The sequence below is a fragment of the Tenebrio molitor genome, chromosome 9 (assembly GCF_963966145.1).
Source record: "Tenebrio molitor chromosome 9, icTenMoli1.1, whole genome shotgun sequence".
NCBI classification, from domain to species: Eukaryota; Metazoa; Arthropoda; class Insecta; order Coleoptera; family Tenebrionidae; genus Tenebrio; species Tenebrio molitor.
The window spans coordinates 18,085,782-18,109,518 of record NC_091054.1 but is presented as its reverse complement, the minus strand read 5'-3'; the positions used below and the strand labels follow the sequence as shown (position 1 = coordinate 18,109,518).

The 23,737-nt window shown below is 35.0% G+C and overlaps 3 protein-coding genes across 5 annotated transcripts in view; all 3 read right to left on the bottom strand.

Annotated features, from left to right (window-relative positions):
* LOC138139527 (receptor-type tyrosine-protein phosphatase epsilon-like) overlaps window positions 1–21,890 on the bottom strand; it is a 71,734-nt gene extending 49,844 nt beyond the window's left edge. The window contains exons 1-8 of one of the 3 annotated variants that reach the window (XM_069059834.1): window positions 21,651–21,890; window positions 21,300–21,588; window positions 21,111–21,246; window positions 19,791–19,881; window positions 19,195–19,326; window positions 14,560–14,676; window positions 14,259–14,506; window positions 14,009–14,207 (exon numbers count right to left, since the gene is read on the bottom strand). In XM_069059834.1, the coding sequence (XP_068915935.1) occupies window positions 14,009–14,207; window positions 14,259–14,506; window positions 14,560–14,676; window positions 19,195–19,309 (679 nt within the window). In that variant the 5' untranslated portion in view covers window positions 19,310–19,326; window positions 19,791–19,881; window positions 21,111–21,246; window positions 21,300–21,588; window positions 21,651–21,890. Of the gene's footprint in view, window positions 1–14,008; window positions 14,208–14,258; window positions 14,507–14,559; window positions 14,677–15,540; window positions 17,657–19,194; window positions 19,769–19,790; window positions 19,882–21,110; window positions 21,247–21,299; window positions 21,589–21,650 lie in introns of those variants that run through there. The other 2 variants (XM_069059833.1, XM_069059836.1) reach the window with 2 other exon arrangements.
* Window positions 1–23,737, bottom strand: part of LOC138139525 (receptor-type tyrosine-protein phosphatase epsilon-like) — a 32,743-nt gene that overhangs the window by 5,801 nt on the left and 3,205 nt on the right. The window lies entirely within an intron of this gene.
* On the bottom strand, window positions 10,080–12,647 carry LOC138138512 (uncharacterized). The gene is made up of 8 exons (XM_069058490.1): window positions 12,638–12,647; window positions 12,163–12,261; window positions 11,939–12,109; window positions 11,755–11,886; window positions 11,257–11,584; window positions 11,140–11,203; window positions 10,933–11,086; window positions 10,080–10,869 (listed from the first exon to the last, which is right to left on the bottom strand). The coding sequence occupies exons 1-8, from the start codon at window positions 12,645–12,647 to the stop codon at window positions 10,802–10,804; spliced, it is 1,026 nt and encodes a 341-aa protein (XP_068914591.1). The 3' UTR covers window positions 10,080–10,801.

Here is a 23,737-nt window from a genome sequence, read left to right as displayed (position 1 = left end):
TATGATTTTTTTTTTACTTTATATATATTATTTTATCTTTATTCTGATAGATGTTTATCTTCTGAATACACAAACATTAAAATAAAAAATCAAAAATTTGTTTTTAAGAAAAAAAATTGAATTTCCAAAAATCGAGTAGGTAAGTTTACTATAGCAAATGTTCGAAATTACCTCCATTCAAGTAGACATTGTTTTGTCTCTTAGTCACTTTGGAAACTTAGAATGCAGTTTTATTACTGTTAAAAAAAAAGTTGACTATCGTCTGTCAAAAACAGAACTCAAGAACAAATATTGGATCAATTCAAATTGTAGCCCATTTAAAACGATTTTGTTTGACACATCACATAAAATCGTATGAAAAATAAGGAAGTTACAGCACCAAAGATTTTTCATAATACACCCGGTATGTTAGCAGCAAATCTTGATGTTTCTCAAAATAACTGTGGGCATAATAATCTTTTAAAGTGGTGATGTAGCACTCAAAAGAAATTTAGGAAGAAATAAACGGAAGCTGAAACTAAACTAAAAAGGTACAAGGTACAAAATGTTCATGGGGAAAGACGTTGCAGTAAAACATGTATTCGACATTTTTGGGAATTTCAGTTAAATAAGGGAAAAACTGAATTAATGAATCTGATGTTAGCAAATTTCAGATTGAGAGAAATATACCAAATTAATGTTGACGAGATTAAGTGACTTTTTCATCATTCTCAAATTTTTGTCAAATCTGTAGTCCAAGGCGAGAATTGCAAATTAGAAAATAACAAAAATTGCTTGTACTTGTAATTGTAAAAGTAACAAAACAAAGTAGAAAAAGGCTTGATAGAAAACACAAAAATTGACGATAACATCATTTAGTTTCCCAGAAACAAAGTGTGTGAGTGAGAGAAAATTATTGAAGATTTCAAACTCATTAAAATGGTTTTGAAAAATTCAATCAAAAGTAGAACAATTCTTAGATTTAATAGATCCAGCGAACTACATGTGCATGGCATTGTAAAAGTAAAGATCTTAGCATTTATAGTGAAATTTTTTTAATAAACAATTGTCAGTGTAAAAATGAAGTAAAAAACCATACTGTACCACCCTAAAATTTTGACATATGGACCAGCTGTATAACAATTTGACACGAAATCATGGTTAAGGTTATGTTCACTTCACTTCCCGTACCTTTCTTCCGTGAATTCATTTTCAAAACAAATTTAATGAGAAATCAGGAGAAACCTTTTCGAATTTGAAATAAACTCTCGCTCGTTAGGGCGCAGTCTCAGTTACATAAAAAAATGTTGACACTCAATGTGACCACTCGTATTATCATGAAAATCACAGTTGGGCTCATACCAACAAGACAACGTTTTGACAATTGTTTATTAAAAAAATTCAACTATACGTAAAAGTATTTAAGGCTAAATTTATGTTTTTAAAATAATGTAAATTTGTTTAATTTTATTTCTGTTTGTTTTCTTGTCTCAATTATTATTGTATTTCGTCAATTTCCGAAATTCGTCACCCACCCGGTCCCGAACCTGACGAATTATTATCGAGTTTCTACTGTACGTAAATACACTGCGCCGCAAAATTAACGCATAATTTCAAAACTGGTGTTTTTGAGCCAAATTTATTTCCAGTTACAACATTTCGAACTGTAAAGTATTAAAGAAGTAGATTTATAAAAGTAAACACTACAATAATCAGAACTCAACAAAGAAATCAAGAAAATAAAAAAATAAAAAAATTCAAATTCGGAGAAAACAAAGAAATTTAACATTTAATAGTGCGTGTTGGCACACCGTGCCTTTATTATAGCTGCACAACATTGTCTCATGCTTAAAATGAGGTTTTGTATAACTCTTTGCTTAATTTCTTCTCAAACTTGAGTTAGACCCAAAGACAGCTGATGAAGAGTTGTTGGTGGATTTGGTAATCTTCTAACTCTTTTATCTGTAGGATCCCAGAATTACTCGATGAGGTTTAGATCTGAACTCCTTGCTGGCCATTGCATTTACCCAATTTCGACCTCACGGAAATAATGCTGCACTATTCCCGCAACGTGCGGTCGACCATTATCATGCATAAAAATAAAGTCATCCCAATAAATGTTCGGAATGGAACAATATGAGGTTCCAGAATATTGGTAATGTACGTCGCCTCATTTTGGTTTCCTCTTTCTAGCACCACCAACTCTGTGCGAGCGTCGAAAGTGACACCTGCTCAAACCATAACGGAACCTCTTCCAAAATTGACTTTCGGGATAATGTTACATTGAGTATATCGCTCTCCTGAGCATCGGTTCACCCGGACACGTCTGTCACTTGATCCAGGCAAAATCTGGACTCGTCAGAGAACATTACTAACCTCCATTGATCCAATTCCCAATCAACGTGATTTTGGGTAAACAGCAATCGTACTCTTCGGTGAGCCGCTGTTAACTGTGGGCCCCTTGCTGGTATCCTGGGCCTTAAATCGTGTTCAGCAAGTCTTCTTTTAACAGTATTTGCACTAATTTGGAATTGATATCTTCCTAAAGTCATAACTTGCAAAGCTTGAGCAGTCAGAGTCCTGTGTCTCAACGAGTGTAAAAGCAGAAAACGATCCCGTTGAGCTGTTGTTGTTCGTCTGCGTCCTTGTCCAGGTCTTCTAGAGTATTCTCCTGTCTCGTGGAAACGATGCAAAGTCTAGATACCGTTGACTGGTGCAGATCAAGACCATTTGCAATATCTTGTTGATTAATACCGTCTTCGGCTAGTACAACAATTTGTGCACATTGTTCGGCTGTTGTATGTCAACTTAAACGTTCGTAGGGATTCATTTTCGAAATTTATGACTGAAGGAACCAAAACTTCTTACTAACCGTCTCTCAAATCCACAATCAAAATGCTTTACGAAATTGACCAATAACACTCATACAAATTTTTCATAATAAACAACTTTAGAAGTTATCAACATGGCGATTTTTGCTACTAAACAAAAGAAATACGATAAAATAAGAGATTCAGCATAAGGAAATCGCAGAAGAAGTAAAATACAAAAAACTACGGTTCATTTTTACTTTATGCGATAATTTTGCGGCGCAGTGTAGAATAAGGTTTTTCCATGATCATTGGATTTTAGTGGTTTTGCTCACTGAAAATAGTTAGCAAAGATGGCAATCGAATCAGTAGTGAGGAAATAATATTTTCGCACTAGTGGGCAAAGTGAATGTTTTGAGAGTTTGTGGATAGAGGGCGCCAAATATGTTGTAGACATCGTTCGCTCTAAAGGCGGCCTTACACCAAGGCAACAATTGGCAACATGTTGCCGGCAACAATTTTTAGTAATGACGGGCAACATTATTAAAAAATGTTGCAGGCAACATGTTGCCAATTGTTGCCTTGGTGTAAGGCCGCCTTAAGAAAGACATCGTGAGTCATAATGTGCAGCAACGAATTCTGGTCGGGCGAGTCCAAATTCGACGCGTTGGGGGGAGTTGTAGCGGCGCACTTGCAGTTTATCGTTGACTTTATTCAAGGTAACTCCACGTGATCTCTTTGTGTTTTCTCGTTTTCTTGTCCGTTTTGCTGTTTTGCGTTATTTATTTAACAAAAACTGTTCTTTTCAGAACAAACAATGCGAAATTTAGACTTGATACAGAAACAGATAAATAATTGTTTCTTTAAAATAGCCAATATTCCCTACGCCACTGGTCGGCCGTGGCCTGTGGGTGTTCGTGCAGCTTTGGATGACTCAGTATGTCTTTCTTAAGGCGCGTCCAAACTATATAACAAAACATGTTATATAGCAAAGTTATACAACTTGTTAGAAAAACGAAAGAAAAAATGTTATATAACGCCGTGTTTTATAACATTTTTCTTGTTTTATAACATGTTTTATGTTATCCATCAGTTGTCGGTAAAGATCAAACGATGTTTTAAAACACTGCTTTATAACATGTTCAGACTTGTCCACACTGGACAACATGTTATTGAAACATTTCTTCGGCGTTTGCGTTTCATTATAGCGAATTTCACCTGTTAATGGGTCCACATCATCTTTTGCAAGATCCCCCAAAAGATCTGTACCACTATATCGTTTTCGCGCTGTTAAAGATGCTCGTACCCAAAATCTTCGTGTGGACTTAACGCGCGGTCTAGACAATAATATACCTATAGGCTGCTGCTGCTGCCAAAATTGCATCTTCTGCATTTAGTGCCATTTTACGTAGGTACTGAGCTGCGGTACATAGCAGCATAGTTTTATAACAAATATGTTGTATAACATTGCTATATATAACATGTTTTGTTGCATAGACAAATTAAAGCAAGACATCCTCGCTGTCCGATAGCAACTATTGACCCGAGTGCTCTGAATTATTGTGGAAACCCTCTGTGATGTCTCAACAACTGGAATTGTTATTATTCAAACTTAAATAATTTGCTGGCTAAATTTGACGAGCTCTTAAGTCTTAACTAGTGTACTTTCTCGTTCGCCCCATATTGTCTTGGTTACTGAGACGTGGCTTAGTGAGTATCACGACGACTCTCTTGTCAACCTATCGGGCTACACCGTCTACCGTCGTGATAGAGTCGGTTCCAGGGGTGGAGGTGTTTGCGTTTAGGTAAACGCAAGTCCATAAGGTATGGACTCGGTTTTCTATTTTTGTTTGTTTTGTTGTTATATTTTTGTTGATAATCTTACATAACTTTTCATCTGTTGTCGGGTGCGTCTATCGTCCGCCCAACTCCCTTATAGAATGTGATCACGAGATATTTCTCTTCCTCACCAATCTGTTTCTTAAATACAAAAATGTTATTGTATGATTGGTTGATTTTCTGCTGAATACTCATGCTACGCAATTTGTTCAGGAATGCACTGGTTTAGAGGTGGACAAAACCCTAGTCTGCTTGATTTAATTTTCTCATCTAATCCTGATCTTGCGACTAACTTGAATTATCTTCCGCCGGTGGGGAAATCCGACCATGTTCTGCTAGAGTTTAATATTCAAGTTGCCATCAATATTTCCCCTAAGAAAACATCTGTTACCAAAACTTTCCTTGATTTTGAAAAGCTCAATCATTTGCTTTCATCTGTTGTTGGGGTAATGAGCTTTCTTCGACTCTTTGGATGATAACTGGCTTAAATTTCGCAATAGTTTGCTCATATGGCAGCTCGAGTGTTCAGTTTCCAAAACATAGGTACATAACTAACTAATCCCTCGAAGCCTTGGTTGAATCCCAAAATTTTCACATTAATACGGCAAAAAAAGTCTTTATGGCAAAAGTTTAGAAGATCCTTATCTATTGAAGATTATGAATCTCACAGAAAGCTGTCTAACACCCTATCAAAACAAATAAAACTACCTAAAAAGGGTTACGAGGAACGCATAAATCACTCTTTAAGTTTGTCAGACGCGTTCTGGCCACTGACGCCAAAGAATTTAGACTAAAACGTTAACTACCTAGGATTATAAAACTGCGAATCTATTTGCTCACTCCTTTTCTCATATTTATAATCATACCTTGAGTCATACCTGATCAGGACGTAACACCTGGACGGTTAATTACTGATGTTAGTTTCGATCGTGACTCCATACTTAGAAAGCTTCAAACGATAAAGCTCACGTCTTGCCCTGGTCCTGACAATATCTCACCTTCTATTCTGAGAAACTGTTGTAATGATCTGAATACATTACTTTTTCCGCCAAATATTCGAACCTGCGCAAAACGGTAACAAATGTGGTCATGATCGTCATCGAAGCGGAGGAGCCCTACGTTGTGTTTTTCTTTTGGTGGAAAAGGTTCGGAATGCAAACGATGAGGGTTCCAGTTGGAAGAGTACCGCAAATAAAACACACATGTGAGGGACGCAAAATACCTTTTATTAAAAATGCCTGTAATAACTTCGATGAAAAAAAAAAACAATACAAAAGGACAGATATTAAGTTTAACGGAGTACAAGAAATTAACTAGTTGAGTACATTACAAAGATAAACGACAAGATGCATGCAGCAACATTTAAAACAACAGAAAACTGTTACATGACGGACAAAACAACAGGTTAGAGCTTGCAAAACAAGTAAATAAATTATAATGCAGTTATTACAGACAGGGACGAATAAAACCCTCTTCAAAAACCGTATCCCAGGTATTACTCATATTTTCAGCTCGATTAATGACAAAACATGTTTAATTCGGAACTACGCGGTTAAGGTACGCCAACGGGAGCTTAGAGCTCTCGGCCGCGAGGGGACTCAGAAGAATAATCTGAATCATCTTGAGATCAAGCGACGTTTATAGATATTCGGGGTATTAATGAACGCCAGACTATTTCACCGACCAAGCAAGAGTGACAGAGCATCTCGGGGTCGTACGATTAGCATCCCTAGACCGCATCCGCCGTCCCCAACCAATCGTTTCCCGCCAAACCCCGAAGTCTCTATAACCTCGACGGAAGCTTCACGAAAACATCCCAGCGCCGCGTCCGCAAAGCTTGGTCCGCGCCCGCTAACGGCTCTTCCTAGCCGTAGCTTCCACAGAAATTTACTAAACACTTTTGGCGGTACCGGGAATTTAAATTTAAAATTTTAAACGGGGTCACTACACTGTAGTCATCCATTGTCTTTCCCGCTGAGTCTTCTAATGGAACATTCGTTCCACTTATCTACGTTACCTTGCGACTGGAGAACTGCGTACATTACTCCCATTCACAAAAGCGGTCATAGATTGGAGGCGAATAATTACAGGCCCATAAGCTTGACTTCCTCGATGGTCAAAATCATGGAGTCTATAATAGTTGATAAGCTTGACAGTTTTACCTCAGGGTTGGCAATTATATCAAAGGAGCAATGTGGTTTCACGAAAGGAAAATCTGTTGAAACAAATTTGTTGTCTTGTCAGCACGATTGGTCTTCCCTTGTTGATTTGGGTAAGAGTGTTGATTTTTTGAAGCAATTATAGAAAATAGTTATTTTTCTACAACCGTCAAAAAAACGTGACATTTATGCATCGTTATCAAGTCGCAAAGTATGGCATTTTTGATAGTGAAAAAATATTTGTCAAAAAGTTTCCTAAAAAAAAAACTCATTCTCATGCCCCAACAAAAAACAATCATTTTGCGCATTTAATACAAAAATAACTATTTTTAGTTTTTAGTCGAAACCGTCAGGTCGAGACTTCAAACTCATTGAAATGCGCCAACAAAACAATCATCTTTCGCACGAAATACAAACAGTATTTTTTCTATAACCCCATTCTAAAAATTTTTAATTTTTGTAAAATTTTCCTTGGATGCTAAAGTGTTTGTCAAAAAGTTTCCTTGAATGCTAAAATATAACTATTTTAGCATCCAAGGAAACTTTTTGACAATAGTATTTTACAGTAGAAGTCCGTTAGGATAGCCTTTACTGCCGAGCCAGAAATTTTGTGAGACGAGCTCGCAGAGCGAGTCGAATAATACTGGCGAGGCTGTAAAGGCCCTAACGGACGTGTATTGTACAATAGTTTTTGTAATATCTCTACGATTCGTTCACAATTATCTTTTTGAAATACATTTTTTTCAACGCCATCGAAAAAACCGAATGATTAATAAGTGTGCGGAGGACGTCGTCATGTCGACCGTTGTTTGTGAAAAAAAAATTGTTTCAATGTTGTTTGTCAGATTTGTTCAACGCTTAACTTTCCGTTGAAAATAAGTAAATGAAATCAATAAAAAACCGCAATCAAGATATTCCCGATGTCCTGAAGTGAGGTCACCGTTATTGCCTGCAAAATCGCGCTTGTGTTAGTGAAGCATCATCTTCGATCTTGTCTCCATTTGCTGCTGTTTGTCACATTTGTTCAACACTTAACTTTCCGTTGAAAATAAACAACTGAAATCAATAAAAAATCACGATCAAGATATTCCCGATGTCCGGATGGCCGCAGAGCAAGTAAGGTCATCGTTATTCCCTGCAAAATCGCGCTTGTGTCGGTGTTAAAATTCTGAAGCATCATCTTCGATCTCGTCTACATCTGCTAGTGACTTACGGATTTCGATTAATTCAAGGTGTGTCCCATAACATTAAACATTAATTATTGTACCAATTGTAAAAAAGTTGAAAAATAAAGTTTAGATCTACGTTGCTATAGTTATTTGGTCATTCATAACGGCCGCTCCCGCTCATAACGGACACCCTTAACGGACTCCGGCCGTTATGAGGTTGTTTACATGGTGACAAACAGTCCGGATATCCACCTTTAACATCTATATATTACAAAAATATTTTTTCACTATCAAAATGCGACTTGATAACGATGCATAAATGTCACGTTTTTTTGACGGTTGTAGAAAAAAATATTTTAATGCAAAGCTCAATGTGTACACCGTTTTCACTGAGACAGTCAAGAGTAAATGTTGTTGTTGTTATCTATTATTTATAGCAATGCAATAAAAATTCAAATAAAACAATTGCTACATAAAAAATACTTTATTCAAAAAATAGAAATTACGCCAAAACGGCTGAAAATAGGCATACATAATGTTAATAAAAGTGGCCTTACAATTAAATTTTGCAGAAAATCATAATCTATAAAAATACTACATTCTTCAGTTCTTAGTTGTGTCAATTGTTCGAAGGCTGCGAGAGCACACCTTTCGTTCTCCTGCCTAAATTACAGGTAAAATGTTTTCTTTCTAACTAGCCGAAATATACCTACCTACTTATTTTAGGAATCGCCACTTGGCCTGAAGGTGAAGAATAATTTCTGGTTGCCTGCATTCCAATTTTTTCTGCCATGTTAATGAACGAAATTCCTTCACATTTTTGTCGTTTTTTCAGATCTGTGATTTTTTTGGAAAAACGATGATGGCACCAACCGCTTTAAAATTCAATTTCCGAAGGCCCCATACTTTTTTTTATCAATTTCGAATTAGGTTTTAGTGTTACAGCTTCCTGCATAGTCCTCAAATTGCAATTTATTTTATTGAAGAAAAAAAAACTGATAGCTTTAATAATTTGATAATAAATTGCTATCAAAATCAACTTTCACATCAATTTTGTTTTCAAAAAAATAATTATGCCATGTTGTAGTATCAAAATTGAAGATCATTTCTTCCAATTTTCATCTTTTTTGACAATTTTAAATAGGCTAAATTTAAAAAATGCCACACGATGGTCCATCCTGTATAACCGGGAAAGTGGTATACATATAACTAAATATATAAACTTTCCCGGTTATATACCTAACTTGACATCTGTCAAAGATAACTTCAAAATTTACAATAAATTAATGTTTTTTAAGGCTGCCCAAACGAACACGAAAAACGTTATTCAATATTCGAGCGCTGTCAGTTTTCAGGTATTCGGCCTGTTTTGCAGCACTTGGCTGGCGCCTCGTGCTTCAAATTTCGGCCTCATACCTGAAAAGTGATCTGACAGCGCTACTCATATGAAAATAACTATTTCGTGAGTGCCAATGAGTTCCGTGTATCGGATTAGAAGGCCCCTCACGGAAAAGGTCCAGGTTTGGAGAGACCGACGCCGGGATGGTGGATTGTTTCTTCCCTGGATCGTTGGGACGCTGTCCCCACTCAACGAAGGAGCGCCTCCACAACCCCCGCACCGAAGGGAGAATCTTCCCATCTCCGGTCTTACAGTGGGATAAGAACGAACACGGTATTAATTTCGTTTTGTTTTCATTTCTTTGCCACGGGTTGTTTGTCTCGATGATAACGTAAATTCGTCAGGAAACGAGCCCTTATCGGGGCGGACAACTTTTTGTGTCTTCCTTATCTTGCTTCGTCTCTGGTGTTTTCCGTTTTTGTAACAGGACGACGAAGGCGAGGGTCGGCCGATCGGAGCCGGAAAAAGTTCTCACGGAGTAGTCCGGTGATGGTGAGAGCCGGCGGGCAGGGTGCAGGATCCAGTTCGGCACGTGGTGCGGTGGTGGTCCCCCGTTTTTGGACAGAGCTTTGACGAGGAGGAAGGGTGATCATTGGAGAGAAGTATGTGTCAGGACCAACAATGAGGTGCAGTGTGGTTTATGTTAAGGTTTAGTCTTAAGTTAGCTTAAGTTTTAGGTTTAAGTTGTAGATAGCTCTCGACGAGAGAAATGTAAACGCGGTGGTTAATAAATAAAATTTATTAACGTAACATTATGTACAGTTTACCTATATATAACCTCATTTTTTACTCTTGTCATGTTTTTGTCATTTTGATTCACTTACATTAGAAAAATAGTGATTTGCGGCAAAATTCAAAAACTGACTGCGTGACCGACACAGAAAATTTTAATTTTTGAATGTCAGTCATGATGACGATGACAGTAAAAGGTGGTTTACACTTACAAAGATTTTGTTGAAGTGACAGAAAAATGCTGCCCGAAATTTCGATTCCGCGACTCTATTTTATGGTCATAGAAAAAATCAAATTCAACACGCATGAGCAAATGTGGATTTAATCACTCGTACGGTAAGCCTTCGGCTCGGACGCCCAACTTCCGTACTCGTGATTAAATGCACTACTTTGCTCACTTGTTTTGAAAATAGCTATTTTCAGCCTTCGTCTAGAAAAACTGATTTTGCATTCGTCTAAATCGTTTCGTTAATATTTCTCTAGACACTCGTTTATTAAACACTCGCTCCACTACGCTCCGCTCGTGCCTAATCAAACTCGTGTCTAAAGTGCCGTTCTGTATTTTTCCGATTTAAACGAGAGTTAATCTTGGAGTTTATTTGAAATACTTATCTTAAACAATTGCATAAAATATAATGTTGTAAATGTTTAACTGGATTTAGAACATCTTGATAATTGTCTATAATAATTATAAAAAGTGTTCCAGACTGATTGTCAAAAGCCGTCCGCTTCATTCTGATTCGCCACTTCAAGAACAACGTATGATTCTGAATGTTCGGCATCTTGGTTTAAATGAAATAAACAAAATTAAAAATTAAATCAGCTATTGACTGTCTAAAGCTTACTTCTGTTGACGTTGATTAGTTCTACTTTTTCATCACTGGAGTCGAAACCAACACATCCCTGATAATCTTTGAACATATGACTTCCCGAACATCCCTCAACACTAGGGACAGGTCCATCCTGTTTTGTTGAATCGTTGTTTGGAATTGTGCAAATCTGAAAAATGTACTTTAAAACAAAGAATTTATACGCAATAAGAAGCTTAATACCACTTCAGGAGTATTCGGGCATTTTTGATGATTCTCATTAAATATGTTTCGATACAACTTTTTTCTAAAAATTATAACAATTATGAAAACAAACTCAAAGAATCCTTAGGTACTTACGAGTACATCATTTTAGCACTCATTATTATTAAGAATATAATAATTGGAATTAAAATTATCAGTAAATTCTCCTTTACGTTCCTTTCTTGAAATGATTGAGATGGCTGTGATTTAGTTGAGTTTTGGCCCTTGGTGTTTTTATCGTTAATTATGGGATCGGATGTGTGCTTGTAGATGGCATCGTTTTCTTTTAATGAACTATTAGGAGTAAGTGATGTATTCAAAAGTTCAGTAGTTTCTTCGCCTTCAGTGTGATATTGCCTTGTGTGTTCGAGATCGTTTTGAAGATTCTGGGGGAAAGTAAGATTCTGTGGGTTGACCAATCGTTCTAAAATTAAGAGTAAGTGTAAGACAAGCAGTATCACTAAAAGCATCAATAGGAGTAGTAGTACGAATAGTGGTAGCAGCAGCACTGGTGATAGTAGACGTAATACCTTTTGGCATGCAGAGAAAAAGGAAAAGAGAAAAAAGATTTAATATGAAATTTCTGGAACGCACCTTTGTCACACTTTGGACCAGAGTAGTTATCAGAGCATAGCTTACATGTTCCATCGACGTGGTTACAAGTTTCCAAGAAACAGTGTCCGCATTGTTGTATACAGTTTGTACCGTAGAATCCAGAGTCACATTCTAGAAACATAACAATTAGGAAAAATGTATTAAAAAAAATTAAAGCATTTACGAGATTCACATTTGTCGTCACCATTTTTCCATCCAGCAGAACAAGAACATTCAATTTGTGTTGCGCGCTTTTCACACACTTTCAAATGACCACATGTCTCATTCAAGAAGAGCGAACACGGAATACAGGATCTGGTGACTGTGTCAGGACCACAGTTGTTGTTATTCGAAGCTGTTAGCAAATGTAATAAATATTGATTTCGTCAAAAATTGTAAAAATGTTACCTGGTGTGATCACGCCGTCGTCTAAAGAGATTATGGCGTTGTGTCCATCAGACAGAAGTTGACATTTCGATTTTCGTTTTGATGTAATCAATCGATACTCTACAAGGGAACTTGTTATTATTTCATTAAATCTTATGGTAAGTATTATGTATTATGGTCCAGTCAATCAACGACGGCACTCGCTACGTTTATGGGATTAACCCTTTTTGAAAAGCAAAAAATTTCGTACAAAAAAGTTACGGATGACTGTATAGTTGCTACTGTAGTTTGGACGTAAGACGTAATTACTACAAAAGTACTATAAAATTGTCAAGACAAAATAATTAAGTCTGAGAATCGTATTCGAACTATTTGAATATTCAAATAGCTGACTATTTTATGTAAAATTCAAATACCTACAATGTGTATATTCTAATAGTATTCACGAATAATAATTCAAATATTAAAATAAATATTCAATTGACTGTTCGAATACCAAAATTCATTAATTCCCGACCTTAAAAATAATGGGGATATCGAAGAATGTAAAATAGTATTCTTTATGTAAATGAATAAATAAACATTTTGCCTGTTGTAAATCTTTTCATATTGTAAATAGTTTCGGCGTCACGATCTTATAAAAAATAAACACGAATTAAAACAACAAATAAAGGAAAACAAGTTTTGAAATTTTCATTTTGTACTTCGTTTAGAGCAAAAAATCAAAACGTTAGAAAAAATGTAACACTTGAAAAAAAAAGAAAATCTTCGCAAAATTTAATCTTTGCAGTTAACATTTATTGCTAAATTATTTATAAAAAGCGTCTACAAATATCAAGTGTAAATTATTAGATTTGTTTTTAAAAATGTGTTGTTTTGTTCTTCGTTAGCGACTGCTCAATAATAAAATTAATAATTTATTCGCCTTAATTAGTACATAGGTACAATTTTTCGGTTTCCAATTTTTGTTATAAGTGGTAACAGTTATAATAGTGTACTATCCTTCAAAGGATTTAAAATATCTACAATTTAAAATAAGCATAATACCTAATAATTATGTGTCTTATGAATAATAAATTTGGTCTGCAAAATATTAAAACGAAATCATAATTTTTGAGGTCAATTTTGCCACCGGCGGTAAAAGATGAATCACCCTGTATTTTAAGTCATGAAAAGTGACACGGGATTTTTATATATTAAGACTAAATTTTGTCCATTACAGAAACGGATTGATACAATTTCGCGCTAGCTGTTGTAGTTTTCGATTCGAAGCCAAATTAAGATTCAAATACGTAAATTTCAAGACTGTCAAAATCACCATAAATTGTTTAAACAATTGCCAACTTGTATGTACTACTCTTTTATTTTTTTTTTGTTTTGTGTGTATGAACTTAAAAAAAATTGTATTTGACTGGATCATTAATTGGTTGATATAGTACCAGTGTCATGACACTACCTTATGTTCTCGTCGATAAACCAAAATAAATTTTTTTGGTCTCTAGCACTGATGACTATTGAGAGAACTACTGGTTCACTGATGTTGAATGAAAACTTAATTTCTCTCCATTTCACCTTGAAAAATAAAATTTAAATAATGTTATAAAATTTTACATCGTTGTTGTTTACCCCTGGCGTGTAAGTCTTGTTACTTAGAATACCACCTTCATTTCTTTCTCCAGATAGTATCAACGTTAATTTGCAAGACTCGCAAGCTCTTGCGAAGATTGCGATACAGACAACACCATTTTCCGGTTCGATAAATTTATTAATTTGTAACTTGGCTGATATATTTTTAGTAAATAAAGATCTAACTGGAATTTATACGTTCATGATAATTCTTTCTATTTTGTTATAAACAATCATTCACCTGTGTGAATTTTCCACGCAGCGTGGCCAGAACTAGAAATTACCATCTGAGTTACATTAAACACTTCTTCATTATCACTAGCATTTATTATTGGCACGTCCGGGTTTAATTGTGCTATCGATAGACGATTTTCTAATTTGGATAATTTAAAATGACGCCATTCTTGACTAGTTAAGAACAGATTGTTTTTATCGCTATGCTGAAATAAAATTAGTACACTCTCTCTATCGTATAATTTACACCGATATACATTCACTGTCGCCAGAACTGTGGCTACCTTCCCGCCTTTCAGAATCCTTTGGATTTGTGTTTTGGTTCCTCCATATCCTCCTAACAGGATCCAATAAAAATTTGAACGAGTTGCATTACTTTCGTCTATTAAACGAATGTGAGCTTCTTGTGGAGTACGAATTGAAAGGACAATTTCGAAATTTTCTCCCAACTTCTCCTCTACAGGAAATTTATTTTCAAGACCGGCGGTTTCATATGTATTCAAGGCTAGAAAAATCAGATAAAAAAAATTATGAAAAAACTGTCTACTGTCTAATTACATTCCCATCGTCTGTGGAAAATTCCTTCATGGTCAAATCGGGTTTCACTTTGCCAATGTGAACTATAATTGAATTCGAAATCGTTGCGCAACGATGCATGTGGAGTAAATTGCGAGACTAAAATAGAAAAAGCAGCCATGTACTTTTGGATGATGCAACAATAATTGTTAGATTTCGCCAGCGGCCAAAATTTTGGGAAATATCTTTGGAAACCAATTCAATGACAGTTTCTCAAAAATTCAGCTATTATGTACGCAACCTTGGACATGTACCTACTCATACAGTGTGAACATAAAGTTTGGAATAAAATTCATGTGATGTTTTTAACAATGACGTCATCATGAAGTTTTCCCTCACTTTTTTTGTTCACGACAAAGTTTCACACGACTATTTACACAGTTTTTTCCAGATTTATTGACAAAATAGAATCGCATCATATTTCAGTTATCACAAACCAATTGTTTCCATATTAGAATGTAATGATTAGATTAAATTTTTTTGTTTAAATATACAGATTAATAAAAATGTAAACAAATGCTTAATCAACAATTGCTTGTACGTCTTATATATTTTTTTTATCTGTTTTAGTGATAAATTAGGTAACAAGAAGTGTTCAATTGAAATGTTCATCAAGTCGACTTTGACAACATTTTAAAAGACAACATCGTAAATTAAGTTGGTTAGACAAAGATAGCGACAAAGATCAAAGCCAATTTGATGAACTTTTCAATTGAACACGCGTTATAAATAACTAATAAATATATTTGTACTTGTTATCATTATGATAAATAAATAATTATATAATTTTTTAATGTTTCGTTTCATTTGGGGGAGAGAAGTGAAAGAAAGAGAGAGAGAGAGTGATTCTCCCATTATACTTTCATATAAAAAATCGTAAGAAGCTTCGCTTCTGTCGTGCATCCAATCACCGACACACACCCATTTTTTTTAAATATAATTTTTAATGAAAAATTAAATCACCTCTTAATAACAAACAGAACATCGTTTTTTCCTAAGCTTATTCATTTGTGGCGCCACTGGTTTTGCCACGCCACTGGAATATTTTGTTCGCGCAGATTTCCCCCACCAAATGACATATCTCAGGCCGGCTTAACTCTAATATGAATGAAAGAAAGGGAATTTATTAAATTTAACTTGAAATTTCAAATTTTTGCACCAACGTTAAAGTAAAAATTACTAGTTTCAGAAGGGCAGTGCGGCAACTTACAAACTCTTTGACAGTGCGGGAGTTTAGTAAATGGATAATACTATGGCGGCCAAAAAATGTTGGCCGTCAGTTTCTGTCGCTTAAAAAAAAAGTAAGCCATACTTTATTGTCAATGGGCCGTATGATTTCCCATTCGTTAAACTTTTCATTAGCTAAATAATTGATTAGATAAAGTGAGAGTATATGCCAAGCACTATGTTAGACAGAGACAAAACAATTTAACGACGTTCTTTAACTTTAATGAAAGGGAAATCATACGGCCCATTATGATTACTGTCTTGATTATGATTGCTATTTTTTGGGTGGTAAATTTCAAAACTCGAAATTATTTTATCATTTTCTACTACACAGACGTTTACCTCAGGTTATCTATGTACGACTGCTCTAATTTTGTTCATTCATGTCGGATTTTTGGAATATCTGACCTTTAAACAGTTCAAATTGATTGTCAGAATAAAAATATGCATGTCAAGATAGTGACGGCTAAAATTTTTTGGCCGCCATAGTACTAGTTTTTCATTAATTCGATAGTACATCCGAAATTGAAGATTATGCCTTATAAATTTCAATTTTTTTGACAATTAAAAAAGGGTTTTATCGCAAATATGCTTTACGATGGTCCATCCCGTATAAATTCTAACTTGGGTTACAAAATATCACCTTAAACAAAAATCTACGAACGTAACTGAACAGGTAACATTAACAGCTACACATTGAGTGTAATTTCAACATAAAAATCTTATTTTCGAGGGCGCTATGACGATTCCCGTTTTTACCATTAATACGTATTTTTTGTTCGACACTGTCAGAATTTGAGAATTTTATCCTGTGTGAACGGATTTTGATAAATTTGACAACTTGTCAAAACGAAACGTCAAGCTAATTTTAAAGATTTTCAGCGATTTGGAGCCTTTGGGGGGCTCGTCGAACAAAAAAAAAACGTTGTATTCAACTCGTTCTTGTGTAATATGGGCTTTTTTTGGCCCACTCATGCCTAAAAAAGCCCAAATTACACACGAACTCGTTAAATAAACTACTATTTTTCAAATATTGAAATATTTTTAAAAATCTGTCAACGTCACGTCACTGATATGGATATTACCAATACGTGGGCACATCGACCGCTTTTTCAAAGTTAAAAATGTAGGCTGAAACTCGATCCCCGTTTGCACCACTTTTCCTCGATTTTGCCTAGCACTTCACAACAGCCTTAAGTCACGACCTCGCCCTATCCAAATGCTTATAAAATTGTCATCTGATGTGAATATTGTCTGACATTTCTATGAAAGTGGGGTGGGGCCCATGTGGGACCCTATCTTGCTGGAACCACATACGTTGTCGTGTATTTAGATCCAACTCTTCCAACAATAAAAAATGTAAATAAACAAAAAATAAAAATATGCCTGCGATTTGGATATCTCGGTAGATATAAATCCGCAGCGACCATGGCATTTTTACGACGTCTACTTTCTCATCGTTTGAGTCTTCGTTTGCTCTGACGCTGAATCGCTCAACTGACCTGACCTGACCTGTTTTTTTTATTTTTTCAAAACTCAACAGTTTATGATTTATCAAATTGTTGCGTTACTTTTGCCACTAAGTCTATGATAAAATAACGCACAAAATTCATAAAACGCAGAGTATTAATTTTTGAAAAAAATGCAAAAACACGTCAAACAGTTTTTTTTTAATTCTGCGTCTTTTAACGTATATAGAGAAAAAATTGGGTCATATTTGTCAAAGCTATGACGTCATTAAAATTTTTTCCAAATGGGAAGCTACGATTCCGATTAGATTATTTGATGGAGCTTATTTTTCTGGATTATGAAAATCTAGTTTCAAGTAGGGATTACATAAAAAAATAAGCAAATTAATAAAGAACGAAATAAATTAAACAATACTTTAAAGCAAGAATTTACTTTAAAAACTGTTTGACGTGTTTTTGCATTTTTTTCAAAAATTAATTCTCTACGTTTTGTGAATTTTGTGCGTAATTTTATCATAATCCTAAACGCAATAAGAATATGTACTTTCTGAAGATTAAAAAAAAAATAATATAACAGAATGCGTAATAAATATTGCCGTTTAGGATTGTTTTCCATAGTATGTATACATGATTTTTTTCGAAGAAAAAATTTACAATAATGTTATTTTATTTTTTGTTCGACACTGTCAGAATTTGAGAATCTTCTCCTATCTGAACGAATTTTGATAAATGTGACAACTTGTCAAAACGAAACGTCAAGTTTTAATCTGGCCCACTCATACCAAAAAAGAGCCCAATTTACACACGAACTCGTTAAATAAATAACTATTATTTATTTATTTTGGCAGTTACTATTAAATGCATTCTAACATGTAGCATTTCGTTGGATTCAGAAAAATAATTTATTTCAAAATCAGATTAAAAAAATATACCAGGCTATTTGAAAAAACAAAGTTAACTATCATTTGACTTTTTGAAAAAAAAAAATATGTTGTGCTTATAGTCTTTTTAAAGTGAATAATTTCAGTTTTTGTTTTATTTAAATCGAGTCATAAATAACGGAGATATGGCAATGAATTTTCCTTACCCTTTAATTATACTAAGACATTGGCGCGACCTTGAAACACAACAAGAGAGAAAAAAAGGCATTTGCACAAGGTTTGAATGGTGGGAAACGATCTAGGAGGACGCTCTGAGGGTGCCTAGCCAGAAAAAACGCGAAAATTCCAGAAGTAGTTAAAGGGAACAATTACCAATACCATTAGCGGATTCAAAATTGAATTATTCTGTAATTTTCTTCCAAAATCACCAATCGTGAAAACCTCTGTACGTTTTTTCGGTATCGTAATTTGCTTTTCTCAGGTAAGAGATTGAGTGTTAATTGGTGTGCGGATTCCTGCAATTCTGGGGAGGGTTACACTCCATTTCACAATTTAATGCAATCTCAATCGTGCACGCCTACTATTCTAGCAAAGTCATAGCCACGCCGTGGCGTTTTTTAAAAGCTGTGCTCGCATTGGTCGAGCGGTTTCCAAGCCGAGCGAACCACGCTTGTAAAGCCACCATGAATGAAAACGACGCTTAAGCTTGTTTGACACGATGCTAAATTTTGTAGAAAATTTGTTAGAAAATGAGAGAGACCCTCGATCAGGACCAATGAACGATCAGGATCATAGTCTGTCTTTGTCAGATCCTGATCGTTCATTGGCCCTCTCTCATTTTCTAACAAATTTTCTACAAAATTTAGCATCGTGTCATACAGCCTTTAAACTACAAATCACCTTTTGTAAGGCAAAATCCCCTACTATTTAGCGAACGATGAAATTAGTAGGTATTTTTAGTTGCATCACAGTTCACTCATACTGTATAAAGATGTATCGAAATGGAATTCTAGAAAAATCCGACTAATATAAATGCTCACCATTTTGATCCTGCTTCGAGTCAAGCCAACTTAAACCGGAGGCACTATTAGTTGCACATATATACTCATCTTTGTCGTAGTTTCTTATTAAAAAGAAACTATTTTCGCAGCACATGTAAGGAAAACTGAGAGCTACAAAATAGACGATACACATTAAATTCCCCATTGTTCCCCTCCACCGAGCATTGTTTTTTTCCAGTTACATATATATATATATACATATAAATTAATGTTATCGGTTCAAAATGAAATGAAAGATGAAAGGTCATATAATTGTGACGATATAGCGCGCGCAAGCGCAGGCAGTGGAATTTTTGATGAACCCGTAATTTCCCGACTCGGCACCCCCCACTATGCACCACTTTTGGTCACGTGTCAGGTAAGGTCAGGTCAAGTCAGGTCGGGTTTTAAGTCCTTAATGTACGATTATATTTACTCTTTGTTGACAATTGACAATTTTTAATTTTTGTAGGTAACCAATTATACTCCGGAGTTACACAGGTTACATAGTAAGCTTTTTCACAATTTCATATTGTCATATTCCGTGGAGGGGGAATAGGGAGAATACACTATAAAAATTAAAAATATTTTCTTACCTAATTTTATTTCGTTAAAATATCAGACGTTTCTTGTGTCATTTTCTACGCTGGAAAAATGTTGCAAACAATTGAATGTCCATAGGTTGCTCTAAATATAAATTTATTTGAAGGCCCGTTATATTAAGTATAAAGAACGGCGGTAATGACAATGTACAGATCGAAGACAATTGTCCAAATATTGTCTGAGATCGGTACATTGTCATTAACGTTCGTTATGCTTATGAGATTTTTTGCGCGTTTGAATATTTATTACAAAAGATTCCTAACTAAAATGCAATGCGATACGACGCCCTTCATATCGTGTTGCCATAATGTCGATTTTTGTATCGCGTTTCTAAGACCATCTGCAAACAATTACTGCCATTGCAGTTTTTGTGTGCAAATATCGCCAGCCGTGTTGAAAAAGAAGCAGTAAAATGAGTGATCTTAGTGATTCCGAAAATGAAGTAGGTAGTTATTCTAGAAGAAACTTGGAATGTGGGGTGCGTTCAGCCCTGATTTCTGAGAAATTCAAAGAACGCTAGGACTAGGAGTCAGTCGTTCCTCGATGTTTAGCTACATTGAAGATTGTATCGAAAACAAGATTGAATGTACAAGAAAAATTCCTCGGCGTCATAACTAAAGAATTTTTGAAACCGACGAGGTCAATGTGTAATCAAGAAGACAAGGAAAACACGGGGTATGAAAATTTTGACAATACAAATGTCGCGGCAAGTCCGCTAATATTATTTCATTGCAGCGGCAAGGAATGCCGACTACCAGAGCCATGTAAGTTTCCAGAAAGTGCTAACATCTTGTCTTCAACTTCTGTCTACATAAATGAAGAATTTTCGAAACCAACGACCTCAATGTGTAATCAAGAAGACAAGGAAAATGCGGGGTATGAAAATTTTGACAATGCCAATGTCGCGGCAAGTTTGCTAAAGCTATTTCATTGCAGCGGCAAGGAAAGCCTACTACAAGAGCTTTATGAGTTTCCAGAAAGTGCCCCCACATCTTGTCTTCAACTTCTGTCTACCGTTCTAGAACACCAAAAATTACTTGCCGTCGAGTTTATCGTTAGCACCGAGTAAACAGAGCTTACCGTCTTGGAAACAGACGTGGTAAACAAGCAAATAGAGTACAATCGCGCAAAAAATCCTAAAATATAGAAGCTAGATTGATTTTGTACCAGCTGTATAATCTAAGTCAGCTTTTAAATATCAAAATTGTGTGACATCAATCAGTTTCTCGCTTCTTTATCAAATTTACTGTAATTGTTATTGCTTTTCATATGAAACAAAGCTGAATAGATTATTGTATAAAAAAGGAACATACAAACTTATGTCGCATTTCGGACCAACGTGATCTTCAGAACAGGGGCTGCATGTTCCATTGATGTGATCACAAGAGACTTTAGAACAGTGTCCGCATCGTTTTATGCAGTTAGTACCGTAAAATCCCTCGTCACAGTCTAAAAATATAACAAATTGGGAAGAATCTGTAAATTTATTTGAAAATGCCTACGAAAATTACAGTTGTATGTATGGGTCGTAACCATTTTTCCACCCAACAGAACAGGAACATTTGATATGTGTCCCATATTTTTTACAAACTTTTAGCTGACCACAAATTTCATTCAGCAACAGTAAACAAGGAACACAGTAATTGGTTATTGTCTCGATGGCACATTCATTTTTTATGGAAACTAGTAAATCTGAAATTACCTCTTTGTCTAGTGAATCTATGTCGTTGAAGAATGTGTTGGAAAGAAGTTGACAGTTTGCTTTTCGTTTTGATTTGATCACTCGAGACTCTAAAAACAAATGTGTTATTATTTTACTGAATACAGATTTAATCAATTCATGTAGTACTTACCCGTTTTATGACATTGCCTTATGTTTTCATCTATGAGCTAAAATGAATTTTCTTGGACGGTGGTAGCATTGGTGGATATTGAGAGAATCGCTGATTTGTTCGCTATGTCATCAGCAATAAACTTGATTTCTCTCCATTTCCCCTAAATAAATAATATTTATTGTTTTCAACTGTCATAAATTCTCATTTTTCTCCTTTGTAAACTGCTTCTTAACTGTCCTAAAGCAAAATGAGCAGATAACGAACCGTTGCCCTAGACAACACATTCAACGTTACATTTCTGACAGGTCTTGAAAAATTTGTCAAACCTGTCAAAAGCAAATGCGAAACCATTTTTAAAAGATTTTGAAGCTTCAGGGACATCGTTTCAAACAATAAAAATTTGTATGCAACTCGTTTCTGGGTAAATTGAGCTTTTCTAATTGCCCTCGAGGCCTTAAAACCCTCGCTACGCTCGTGTTTTAATCTTGTCCCTCGGGCAATTAGAAAAGCCCAATTTACACAGAAACTCGTTGCATAAATAACTATTAAATAATTAATTCAATTTTATTTTGTTATTTACTCGCGACACGTAGAATATCTCTTTCAAAGAATTACCTCGTCCGTCTGTTAGTGTCATTCGGTATGGAAAGCTTTAGCTACAATTTGAAAATTGATGTTGAATTAGGTTACACAATTTGTTTCGTAAAATATTCATGATTTTGTGGGACATATATTTGCGTTGTATGAAAACAGTTAAAATAATGCTACATATTTCCTTTAGAATAAACGTTCCGAGAATAACGCTTTGGAGAAATTGTTTATAAGCTTTTCATTTCAAAAGCTAAGAATGGAAAAAGTGAATAGTTTGAAAATGAATTGAATGAATAAAATGGAAACATTCGTTTAAAACTGAATCTTTGTCTTTATTATGAATTCTGGAAGTCTTTAAAAAATTGATTAAATTGCGATAATAAATACATTTTTTCGGGAACAAAACTAATACAAGGTTATTATAAATGATTGTACCATCGCAGTTGGCACTGAAAACCATACAAATGTTGGATGTGCCGCCAGCCTCGCAACATGACAGATTAGTAGACAGATTTCCGGCGGTAAAAACTACGTCAGGGGTGTACTTCAACTAATGATTTAATACCGGCTGATTTTTATGCTCATAGCAGAACTCATACAGGCTGTTTGATAAAAAACGCCTCAACCCATAACTTTTTTATTTATTATCTGATTTCAATGAACAAAAAAACCAAAGATATGGTTTTTCATGCGCTACGCAGCAGCCATAAAATATTTTTTTTTGACGTTATTTTCAGTAGCTAACGATAGTCAACTTTTTTTTTTTTTATGGACACGTAGTTTTTTAAGCTCAGTCTGGTAAAGTTTTTTTTTCTGAATCTAATGATGTATTAAAAGTTATCGTTTGGTCCATAGCTGACTGAAAAAAAAAAACAATTTTTAATTGTGGTTCAGCTTATTATGAAATTTTCAAGTGTGCCGTGAAAAACAATTGGAATACAAATAGCAACAAATGTCAACTGTGAGTTTGAAAATTTTCAGGTGCAATCTTGAAGTTTGAAAAAAAAAAAATGTTGTTACACAGTTTAGGACTGGTTTACAAATCTATGAGGGGCGTGATGACCAACTCAATAGACCGGGACCAATGGCTTAACGTGACTTCCGAATCACGAGATAGAATATAGCCTTTTTTTTCCGCCCTGGGTCGGAATCGAACCCGCGACCCTCGCGTCCCTGAGCCGAAACGGACTCCCTTAGGCTATATTCTGCCTATATTCTGGAAAACATGAATAATAATCTTAACCCTCCACCACCCGGCGGCACGGCAATTATTATTATTATTATTTTTTTTTCTATTAACTTTTTGTTTATGACTAATTACAATTATTATTACACTCGAACATAAAATAATAGTCAAATGACTGCTATCCTGCATGACTGACAATGTTGTTATTTTATACTTAAATAAAAAAAGTTTAAAAAAGCAGATGAAAATTTCTAAGCTGATGTTTAGATGACATTTATCGTATTTTGATTCCGATTGTTTTTCACGGCACTCTTAAAAATTTTACTCG

Coding starts and splice junctions, on each gene's coding strand:
- LOC138138512 (XM_069058490.1), bottom strand. Junction 11,585..11,754: donor TGGTCCAAAGTGTGACAAAG/GTGCGTTCCAGA, acceptor TCTTAATTTTAG/AACGATTGGTCAACCCACAG. Junction 10,870..10,932: donor ACTAATCAACGTCAACAGAA/GTAAGCTTTAGA, acceptor ATTTAAACCAAG/ATGCCGAACATTCAGAATCA.